The sequence below is a fragment of the Andrographis paniculata genome, unplaced genomic scaffold (genome assembly GCF_009805555.1).
Source record: "Andrographis paniculata isolate CXL003 unplaced genomic scaffold, ASM980555v1 Contig82END, whole genome shotgun sequence".
NCBI lineage: Eukaryota > Viridiplantae > Streptophyta > Magnoliopsida > Lamiales > Acanthaceae > Andrographis > Andrographis paniculata.
This window is the reverse complement of record NW_026137620.1, coordinates 948,910-960,659: the sequence shown is the minus strand read 5'-3', so window position 1 is coordinate 960,659 and position 11,750 is coordinate 948,910. Positions and strand designations below refer to the sequence as shown.

At 31.2% G+C, this 11,750-nt stretch overlaps 2 protein-coding genes across 2 annotated transcripts; one reads left to right on the top strand and one right to left on the bottom strand.

Annotated features, from left to right (window-relative positions):
• Positions 1 to 3,622: 3,622 nt before the first annotated feature.
• LOC127241311 (NAC domain-containing protein 83) lies at positions 3,623 to 5,022 on the top strand. Its single transcript, XM_051260287.1, has 3 exons — positions 3,623 to 4,089; positions 4,226 to 4,506; positions 4,605 to 5,022. The coding sequence occupies exons 1-3, from the start codon at positions 3,906 to 3,908 to the stop codon at positions 4,884 to 4,886; spliced, it is 747 nt and encodes a 248-aa protein (XP_051116244.1). The 5' UTR covers positions 3,623 to 3,905; the 3' UTR covers positions 4,887 to 5,022.
• A 3,116-nt stretch (positions 5,023 to 8,138) lies between these two features.
• On the bottom strand, positions 8,139 to 9,993 carry LOC127241312 (uncharacterized). The gene is made up of 2 exons (XM_051260288.1): positions 9,777 to 9,993; positions 8,139 to 8,392 (listed from the first exon to the last, which is right to left on the bottom strand). The coding sequence occupies exons 1-2, from the start codon at positions 9,921 to 9,923 to the stop codon at positions 8,303 to 8,305; spliced, it is 237 nt and encodes a 78-aa protein (XP_051116245.1). The 5' UTR covers positions 9,924 to 9,993; the 3' UTR covers positions 8,139 to 8,302.
• Between the last annotated feature and the right edge of the window lie 1,757 nt (positions 9,994 to 11,750).

The following is an 11,750-nucleotide window of genomic DNA, read 5'->3' as shown; positions in this document are numbered from 1 at the left end:
ATACATTTAGCTAACAAACATTTTACCTTATAATTAACTAATATAATATTATATTCATTAAAATTCGAATTAATTAATATAATATTATATTCATTAAAATTCGAATTAATTCAAATAAATATATATTTTGTTTGTTAAAATTTGTTCTTTTTTTATTTTTATTTTTGAAATAATTTTTTAGATAGTAGAAATTTAGTAATTTTTTAAATCACTTTACCTTTACTTTTTATTCATTTATTATTATTGTTATTATTATTATTATTTTTAATGAATTTCTAATTTGTGTTAATAAAGGTTAAAGTTTGAAAAAAAAAAAATAACAAAAATAATAGACAATTTGAAAATTTTTAAAACATCTCAAATTAAAAATAATAAGAAGATTTTGTAGGGAAGAAATAGTAAATAACAATGGATTAGAAAATACAAACAAACATGATTTACATTTTTTAAATCTATTGATTTGGTTTTTGTTTTTTTAATATACTTCTAATATTTTAGTGTAAAAATAATGTATACTTTAAAGATATATTTTATTTTTATTTTTTTTTTAAAAATAGAATTATATGATAAATGAAGTTTGAAAAATAAAATTATAAATAGAAAAAGCCTTTTTAATCTTATTAAATATGATTAAATATAGTCTATTATTTAATGTTGATTTAATGATGTGTTTGGTTGGAAGATTAGATTTTTATTTGATATAATATAAATATATATTGATAAAATATTTTAAATTAAAATTATTTTATAGTATAATATAAAAAAAAAATAAATTTGATATTTTTTTTAAAAATAAAATTTAGTGAATAGTATAAAAATCTGACAAAATCTCGAACACATAATGAAGAAAAAATAAATCACGTGACTCACAGTTGCACAAATACATTGTATCCTAAAACTTGTGGTATCTCAAAGTATAGCCGTTTTGCAATAAAAGATTTTTAACTAGCATTTGTTTATTTAATATTTTAGTTTGAGATTTTTTGTTTATTTTTTAGTATTAAAATATTTTTTTTTGAGAAAATAAAATATATATTTATATTTTTTAATTTAAAATACCTTTAATTTTTTTATAAAAATATTTATTTTATTTGTTCTTTTAAAAACAAAAATGTCAAAACAATTTTACAGTTTTAGAAATCAATAGAATACTAGTATTATTTTTTAATCTATTATAAAGAATAAAAATTGACAAAAAAATACACACTGTTGTGTTCTTCTACTATTCCCCAAAACACAATTTTTTTCAAAAAAAAAAAAAATTAATATATTACACATACTTATTTTTTATACTCCCTTCGTCCCATAACAAAGTATCAATTTTTTTATTTTAGTCCGTCCCATAACAAAGTATTTATTTATTTTTTAATAAATGTACTTTCTACTTAACATTACAAATACCCTTACAACTTACAATATATTAACAAATGAATATTCTTTTTGGGACGGAGGGAATATTACTTACACAATTTTCTGTAACATATACAGAAATATCTCTTCATAATATTTCATTACACAAACACATGTTTTGTTAATTTTGATCATTCAAATACAAAACATTCATTTCACTTTTTAATAAATATATGAAGCTCACCACATAAATATTTTTAAATTTATATTATCTACATCACTATCATTATATCAAATTAAAATACAATGATAAAGTAATTTTTACCTACCAAAATACATCACTAACTATAATAAAAATGAAATATTTATACTCTATAAGAAAATAAAAATAAAAATAAGAATGTTCTTTTAATAAAAATATACACATATTATTTTTCCATTGTACATTATTTTAATACTAAATTAAAACCATTTTTTTTTTTAATACATAAAAAGAAATATACCCATAACCTTTTTTCAACAATATAATAATAATAATAATAATAATTTGAAGAGAGACCATTCTTGTGGAGATTCTCCAATGCATTGTCAATTTCGAGGGGCCCTCCTAATAGAAACAAATAATAATAATAATAATAATATAATAATAATAATAATAATAATAGGAAATATTTATATCTAACCAAATATACAAATACATTAATTTTCGTGCATAAAAAAATAAAATAAAAGAAGTTTCTGTTGGTTAAGGCATGCCGTGCACATCAGAATTTTGTGGGCTCAATTTTAATTAAATTATTTTTTTATTTTTAAAAAATTATATTTCAAATAAATATATAGTAATATATTTGCATAGTGGTTGCAAATCTTGCACTCTAACTGCAGTTTGACAACTATACACATACATCACTGTGCGTACGGTATTGAACAAAAAGCGTGTTTCACACTCCAACGGCAGATTTCAAGCAGTGTCGCATTTTAGGGTAATAGCGCTTTTGTCTTTCTTGATTGCCAATTCCATGGGGCTCTCCCTATCTCTATATATCTCTACTCTCTACAACTTAAACAAGCCACTATATATATATATATATATTAATTTTATTTTTAATATTTAATAAATAAAAAAAACCCTAATTGAAAAGATAGACGTATGTCTCTACCTTTTCTTCCCTTGGCACCAGCTAATGTTCCCCAAATTGATCCCAATTCTGTTGCAAAAGAGTTGGGCACGATTTTGCCCTCACAGGAAAAATCCCATTTCGTGTGGTGAGGCAAAGTCCAATTCTGTCGATATCCCACAAGGGCATTCTTGTCAATTCACAAGATGCCCTCCATTAAAGGGCAAGGCCAAGCTCTCTTTCTCTCTCTCTAAAACCATAAGAATGAATGACATAAGGTGACTTCACCCTTACGGAGCTGCCACTCCCAACCCAAATTTTCAATCAAGATTTTTCTTTTGGGGGGAGTTATTTTAGTTGATAGTAATAATTATTGAAAAAAATCAAAATAAAATAATCAATAAAAGAATCATCCTCAACTCCACCCAATGGTCCCAAAAACAAGTTCAACCAAAATTTCCTTTCCAAGTTTGAATGGAAATCCAAATTCCCAGCCCAAACAGGCTCCAAAATCCTAATGCCCCAACAATCAATCCAATCAATGGGAGGAGAGAGAGAGAGAGAGAGAGAGAGAGAGAGAGAGAGAGAGAGAGCAAAAAATGAAATGAAGAGATCAAGAATGGTGGAGGGAGGGAGGGGGGGCAGCAATTAGTCTCCTATACGGCTCAAACAACACAACACACAGATCTAATTCTAAATTAAACCTACCTAATCAAATAATCCAAATCCAGCCAAGAAAAGGACAAATATTCACAGCAGCATATGTCAGCATAGTCGAAGAAAAATGCTAAGAGAAGAAAACGCATTACCAGCTACGGTTATTCCCATAAAAACAGGGTGTGGGGTGTGGGAAGTATTGGCAGTTTCGTGGAGTTCCATTTGAGAAGAAAGTTTTAACCTTTATGCCCACACACACACCTAAACAAAGAAGAAGAAGCCATGTTAGAGTGGAGTACAACTTTATTCATAAAATTGCGTCAAAGTAAGTGAGGAGAGAGAAACAGAAATAGAAATAGAAAGAGAAAGAGAGAAGAAGAGATTGAGTCTACCTCACGCCAAATGGGTTCTCTTCACACATTATTATTTTTCATTTTTATTTTATTATCCCTTCAAAACAAGCCCTTCCCTTCCCTTCCTCAACGCCCACCATTACTATAAAGCACCCTTCCTTTGCCTCTTCTCGCATTACCTATCCCCTCCTCTCTCTCTCTCTCTCTCTCTCTCTCTCTCTCTCTCTGCTTCTCTTGTTTTATCACGCTGCCTTGTTCAACTAAGAATAATAGTAATAATAAAAAGGGAGTGTGGGTACGTGTGGGAGGGATTCTTGACCATTGATGATGAGTTTGAGCTTGTTCTAAGAAAGGGGTTTTTGAGAGGGGGGCTGGAAAAGGCAATCTTGGTTTCAGTTCCTCTTGTGTCAAATAATATAGAGAATAGATGGAGTCGAGAGCCAACCTTGTCAAGAATGGGGTGCTGAGACTGCCGCCTGGGTTCAGATTCCACCCAACTGATGAAGAGCTCGTGGTACAATACTTGAAGCGCAAGGTGGCGTCATATCCTCTGCCGGCTTCTGTAATCTCTGAAGTTGAGGTCTGCAAGTTTGATCCCTGGGATTTGCCAGGTTAGTTGGTCAAAACCCATCAATTATCAAATTGGAAAACACAAAACCAGAAATAAATCATAAAAAAAGATCATACCTTTCTTGCTGATGCTGTTAGTTTGTAATTTTGTAATAATTTCCATGTATATATATGTAGGTGGTTCAGAGCAGGAGAAGTATTTTTTCAGCACTAGGGAGGTGAAGTACCCAAATGGGAACCGGTCGAATAGGGCCACCGGTTCAGGCTATTGGAAGGCAACAGGACTGGACAAGCAGATAATGAGCTCCAGGAGCCACCAGATTGTGGGGATGAAGAAGACTCTAGTGTTCTACAGAGGGAAGCCTCCAAAGGGTTGCAGAACTGATTGGGTTATGCACGAGTATCGCCTCAGTAGCAATAGTTCCCAACAGCAGCAGCTGGGCAAGGATTTAGGCCAGGTGAGATATTTCAGCTGGACCCCTTTTTCAATCATCCCTGTAATGTAATGAAAAAAAAAAGCCAATGGAAGTTAGTTGCTAAAAATGGCTGTCTGCAGGAAAATTGGGTCCTCTGCAGGATTTTCTTGAAGAGGAGAGGCAAGAAAAGTGATGGTGATGCTGCTGCTGCTGAAACAGGGAACAAGAAGACCGGTTCAGCACCGGTTTTCTATGATTTTATGGGTAAGGAGAGGACTGACCTGAATCAACTCCCTGCTGATTCAGCCTCTGCTTCAAGTGGGATCACAGAGATTTCAAACAGGAATGAATCAGAAGAGCTTGAAGAAAGCAGCAGTTGCAATAGTCTGCCCACTTCTCTAGCAAGAAAGCAATGCCCCTAGAAAAGTTTAAAAAAAAAAAGAAAACACCATGTATAGAGAGCCAAGTCCTCTTCCTAATTTAGATTTCAGGCAGTCAAGTTTAAGACCTTAATAACCTTTTCTTTTTTATCAATGCTACTTTGTAGTCTTTTTGTCACTCTCTTCTTCATTAAAAAATAATGCTGTGAACAAACTGCCTCAATATGAAGTGGGGAAATCAAAATTACTAACACAAGTTTTAATTATCTAGTGCAAATTAATTTCTGAACTGAAATAAAGTTTGTAATAGTTATGACCTAAGTTAACCACTGTTTCCCCTTGCTCAGACAGTCCTTTTGCCTTGTAAGCAAAAGGGCTGTGATCATCTTTGGCAAGCTAAAAGAGCTTTGGATGAAAATCATGTGAAAGAAGAAAGGGTAAAGTGGGATCATGTGCAAAAATGCATTAGTCTCCCCTAAAATGAGCATGGACCTGTGCTTTTGTTGAAAAAGATAAACTTTTTTTTTTTTTACCAAGCAAAAGAATAAGAACACAATCTTTGCAAAATCAGCATATTGCCACAGCATGTGGTTCCTCAGGAACCTGAAAAGGCAATTTTATTAGGAATCAAATTCCCCTCTTATATCACTGTAATTGCATTGATTAAATCAAAATTTTAAATACAGTATAAATTCAAAACATTCTCTGTAGATCAGCCTGCAAGTTAAGAACTTAGAAGTAGTCTACATAGACAATAATGGCAAGCAAAGGGCAAAGTAGGCATTTCCCTTCAGGGAACAGAATTCACTGAACTTTTGAAATTAGAGGACCAGTTGGTGAAGTAGAGAGCAAATTTTAATCCTTCACAAACCAAAGCAATTTCTTGCAAGTTATTCCATGAAGCATCTCTAGTGGATTGGCCAATGGTTGCATAAATTTCAAGTCCTTTGAGGGGGGGCCATTCCTTGCACCCCTGTCTCTCCTCTCCCCCACTAAATATAATGCTCAAAAAACTAGTAAAGATTAAGCCATAAAGATTGCCCACTACCCATCAACAACTATATACACCTTTGACTTGTTTATTCCTTTATACAAACAAAACATTTGACCTTATTGAGCACAACAAAGCATTTTTATTCTTTTAATTTTTTATAATTGATCTTGTTGTCAAGCACTCCTCCTATTCATTTCTTAATGCATTTTCAATAGTCTTTCATGTTACGTACAAGCATTAGAGGCACATGCCTCATATAAAAACTCCAATCTTTGCAGGTAGTTGACTCACCTCAAGCATGCTCAAATATTACAACCACTACTCTCCAAACCCTGATAGAAAGTTAACCAAGGAAAAAATATTCCTCAACTGTATAAAATATCTTTAAGTAGAAAATCCCAAGAAAAGAGAAGATAAAGAAAATGATCATTATCGTAATCCATATAGCGTCTAATGAGTTGCTTTCCAAGCAGGTTATTGATGATTTCAGGATGTTTGGGACTTGTGTGATTGATGATATCAGGTGAAGGGAAAATTGTAGACAGGGTTAAAAATGGAAGGCATGAGATATTGACAAGTGGATGAATGAGAGATTATGGACGGCATATACTTATATAAATAAACACATATTATTAAGTGTTTAATTGTGGAATAATTATTTTTAGAACATGACATTACCATAAGAAAGAACCATCTCTCTCTCTCTCTCTCTCTAAAAAATTTTAGAAAGTAAATATCAAGAATAAATATTGCCGACCAAAGTTCCTTGCGACACTGGTTCAGAATCATGTAAGGGGGCTGTTGGAGTTCTTCACGTCACCTATTCTATAAATACATATCATTTTCTATACATATCTCATCAACATGTCATGTCTCAAGGAGGAAGATGGGGTGAGGTTCTTGGGATGTGGTTTGATCATAATTTGGATATCTTCCAATTACACTTTGACCTTTTATATCTGTTATATTACCAAAATATAGAATAAAAAGTGTGGGAGAGACCCCCCATATCCCCTACAAACAGCTGCATATCAAGGACAATTATAAATAATCAATGGTGTAGACAGGCAGGCCGTAGTGGTAGACCACAACAGAAGAAAAAACTAAAATAAAATAAAATAAAACCACCATACCATTAAAGAAAACGAACCCCACAAACACACATAAGTCCAAATTAAATTATAGTAGGAGAATTTTCAGAAATAGTTTTGGCTTTGGTGGAGAAGGGCATCTTGGAGATTACACTCGATGTAGAAGTTGCATACAAGGAACGTGTATAATTTGCCAATTATGCAAGTTGACCAATTCAAAGAGCAACCACTTGGTGAGTGTTGTGTTTGCACAAAATAATAAAAGAGAAAGGTTGCTTAGAGTCCATGCAACAAAGACATTTTGTTTCTTTACCCATATTCAACCAATACCCCCTGCCCCATCACAATATATATCACTACTAGGCCCCGCTCATAACCATGTGATTAGAAAAATTGGTTCTTTGATACATATCCCAACTTATATGCCAATAATCACACCAAAAGCTCAACATTAACACAATTATTGATTCGTTCCAAATCTTCTGCCATTATTTTTTATTTGGGATGCTTCAAAACTTCTGCAATTTTTCTTCTTTTACACTTTTAAATAAACAGTAAGCACATAGAAAACCTGTAGTATCATGTTTCATTCTTGACCGTGAGAAAAGGACAGCCGGTACAATTAGGAAGTTTAATTATATTTCAGGAAGAGTATGGTAGTAACTAATATTAGCAGTACCTGGCAATTAGGACCAGTCTAAGCTAGTCTGGGATAGCATCTTCATATAATTTTTCAACACCTAGAATTTGGTGGGATTGATCAATTCTTCCTGCACCAAGATAGGTGAGAATAAGACAGTCAGCTCAGCATTATAAAGGTTCATAAAGAAGAAGAGACAGTTGGAATGAAGATGGAAATAATACACTAAAGAGGACTTGTGCTAGAGATATGGAACACATTAAATTTCAACTCTGAAGTTCTTCATATGTTAACATCACTCCATAAGGGACAGAAAGTGACTGGTAAAACATACCAGCTTTCAGTGGCCACAACATGCAGCAAAGGAATACTTATCGCCTCCGAAATGGACCACTTAACAAATCAGAAGATTCAACATCATCCTTCGATGATTGTAGCCATATTGAAGAGCAAACCTTTTGAATCATAAAACCTTCATATTGCTCCCTAGTTAAGGACCAACAAATGTGAAAAATAGATGAAAACTGTTACAAGGATGGCCCTTTCAATTAACCCTAAAAACAGAGCTATTGACAAAGCAGAAATTTTCATTTCATCCAAACTTCCAACTGATTAGTTGGGTGCAAAGAAAAGAATACAGATACACATAATAGTTTCCAATTTTCTTTTTCCTATCCAAAGATCTGAAAAAGAAGCTTATAACTCCTATTTTCCCAAGCTAATCTTCGAATATTTAGGTCTCCTTGGAAGGAATTTTCATGCCTTCAGCTTGTGATAGTTCTTGGGGCGATGGCTCAGAACATGCCCTCAAAACAGCCTCATTCTGCAGAGAACATGTCATCCATAAGAATGTTTGAAATCACATGGAACATACCCAAAGGGTTTGTTGACATTGTGAAATAAAAAGGGAGCTTGGGACCTTTAATTTCAAACTAACTTCAAACTTCTCTCAATCTTGCCATTCTTAAGCATACTTAAGCATGAAAAATATTATAATAGAATGTTAGATCTGGCTAAATTCAGCATCAATCAAAGAATATCTTTTTACCTTGCCTTGTTCTTGGTGTTCATAATAAGATATGGTAATACAAAATTAAAGGGGAATGTGATTTGCAGAGAAATAATATGGATTACAACTGAAACTAGCAAAATAAGAAAGCAATTTCAAATAAACCCGAACATATGACATCCTGCTGCATTAAAAAGGTTATAGTTCTAAGAGTCTACAGGAAGCTTGAGATTCAATAAAAGCTAGATCTGAAGTTGCAAGTCCACATCTAAGTTCTTATATGGCACCTAGGTGAGTAGCCATATATCCCGCTCAATGCCTACAATGTGACACTCAATTTTAGCTGAATCATGGCAGAAGATACAAAACCAAATGTGTTTCCTCTGTAGAGAAAAAACTACACATTCTGGCAGTTTCCCTAATAACCTTCCATCTAAGATGCACATAGAAACGAAAAGACTAACACGGATAACCAAAATAACAAGCAGGGCGTAGTTTGTAGTATCCATTATTTAATTGTCGAAACTGCCTTCGGACTTTCTATGTACCAACTAAAATAGTGTCTGTGTCTGGTGTTCAGCTCAGAATCGAAGTTGATTAATCACAGTCACTTACGGAACACTCCCAAGATAAAATACAATAAAATGCAAGTGGTAATATTTTCAATGAATAGGATTTATTTCTGCTGCTTATTTCATTAGTGAAACGTTAATAAAGAACAGAAAAATCAATTTCGCATTATGATCCCATAGATATCTTGAAAAAATTAACCCAATTAGAGTAATTACAGAAAGACATAAGAAGGAAGGGAACATGAAATCAAAATTTAAAGGAGGAAATGTAAATTGTTCTGTATAAACAATTGATAGGAATCGAATCAACAACTCATAATTCAAAAAAGAGAATAACAATCTTTTATTTATCAAGAACTAACCCAGTACAGCCTGTATATATAGGACACAAATATATTAGTATACAAGGATCCATTCATCAAATATCATAAACGAAAACGATTAAACGAACCATCGGAATACAGGAATCTAACGCAATCTTAAACAGGCATTACATCAAACAGGTGGTGTGCACAACACACATCTCGAAAAATCGTTACTTTCTTTGACCGAACACCAAAACAAACAAAAATGCAATATCAAGAACTAGCTCTTCGAATTAAAAATTCAATTTTCTATATGAGTACCTGCCAAACGCGGCGGAGGCGTTTCTTGGCGTTGGCTTTGCGAGTGGAGGTGAGTTTGATCCTCTTCCAAAGAAGACCACCTGAATCGTGCTTCTTGACTATCTCTAGAACTCTAGTTCCCCAAAACGCGCCCCATGCGGCCGCCATTCTCTTCTCTGCAAGCAAGCAGAAAGCTTAAAGATTTACGCTGAAATCTCGACGGAGACGAATCACGTAAAATGTCCTCGTTTTCATTTTCATGGGCTTTCAAATTAGGGTTTATTTTTAAAAGCCCATTGGACCATAATATTTTATTTTTTTGTAATTTTTGTTTAAAAGTCTAATTTAATATGTTTATTTAACGAAAATTTCTTTAAATTTACTATTTGGACATTGTAATTTTAAAAATAATATTTTTTGTACAAAATAATTTGTTAAATATTATTTAAATATAAATTTAAAATTAAATCTTAAGTATTTATTTTAAAAATAAAAAGTCTTAAAAGTATTTTTATTTTTCAATTATATTTTAGATTTTATGTTTTTAATAAATATTCTCTCCGTTCTATTTGCGGTGTCCACCAGTCAATTTATGTCTTCCCACTAATTTAGTCATTTTGGTTTTTTTGAAAAAAATCTATTATTACTTTTATTATACTATAATTATTTTTACTAATATATTATTAATTATTTACTAATTATATTTTTCATAAATTCTCGTGTCTATCATCAATGAGATATGATAGCCGGACAGATGAAGTAACTGCTAATTAGAATATTTTATTTATATAAAAAATAGTATTCCCTCTGTCATTCAATTATGTGTTAGTTTGACGCACGAATTTTAAGAAATAGATAAAAATAAAAAAAAAATTACTACTTTTTAGAATAAAAAAATATTCCCGCCGTTTCTTAACAATTTATCCATTTTTTTATTTTGGTCCGTCCCATAACAAAGTATCCATTTTCTTTTTCTTTTTTTTAGTAATTATATCATCTACCTAACATTACAAATACCTTTCTAATTTACAATATATTACACAAAATGTCATTACCTTTATATCATACAATACTAATAGGGTTAATTTAGTCTTTTTACCTTTATTTTTACTTTATCTACACAAAATAAATTTAGGTAAAAACCAGAAAAAAGAAAATTATACTCCCTCCGCCTCACTTTCCGGTCTGTCAGCTAAATTTACTCTATTACTAATTTTGGCAAAGTCAGCAAATTAACATTTAACTATTATCATTCATTATTTTTTGTTAATATTCAACCCAAATGTTCTAATTTTTTAGGACGGAGAAAATAATAAATTTTGGATGATATAGTGAATATTCTCTCTACTATTATCTATCTATTTTTTGTAGCATTTAAGTATCTTAGTTTGTTCATGAATTTGTTCTTATTTTTTCACTTAAATAAAAAGATCTTTATATTCTACACAATATAAAAATTATAAAAAGAAAAAAAAAACTTTAAAAACCAATAATAGATAGATGAACTGAGAAGAAGTGTATAAACAAAGGTGAGAGAATTTGGAGATTTGAAAAAAATAAAAAATAAAAAATTAGTATTTGATTTGATATTTTATAAAAAAAAATATATATATATATTTGATGTGATATATTTTAAAAAATAAATAATATCAAATGAGTGAAAATATATTTTTGTAAACAGAGCCAGAATTTCTGTAAAAAAAAACTACAAAATTGCATTAAATACAAAAAAACTCAAACAGACAAACAAGCCCTTGTCTAGAACAATCAAATTCATTGTCTCCTGGTAAGTCGTAACTCAAGTTTGTCCAATGGTGTGCACTTACTTTTGATTTTTTTATTTTTTCTTTTAAATTTCATTTAAAATACGATTTTTTTATGAATATATATATATATATATATACACACTATATCCTTCCTGTCATCTGTTTTTTTTTTTAATGATAATATTTGAATATTAATTATTATATCAAAATATAATATAAATTATAAAAA

Excerpts from the sequence above, each read along its gene's own strand:
- LOC127241311 (XM_051260287.1), top strand. The coding sequence starts at position 3,906 with ATGGAGTCGAGAGCCAACCTTGTCAAGAATGGGGTGCTGAGACTGCCG. Across the intron at positions 4,090-4,225 it reads TGATCCCTGGGATTTGCCAG|GTGGTTCAGAGCAGGAGAAG; the intron begins GTTAGTTGGTCA and ends ATATATATGTAG. Across the intron at positions 4,507-4,604 it reads TGGGCAAGGATTTAGGCCAG|GAAAATTGGGTCCTCTGCAG; the intron begins GTGAGATATTTC and ends GGCTGTCTGCAG.
- LOC127241312 (XM_051260288.1), bottom strand. The coding sequence starts at position 9,923 with ATGGCGGCCGCATGGGGCGCGTTTTGGGGAACTAGAGTTCTAGAGATA. Across the intron at positions 8,393-9,776 it reads GCCTCCGCCGCGTTTGGCAG|AATGAGGCTGTTTTGAGGGC; the intron begins GTACTCATATAG and ends TGTTCTCTGCAG.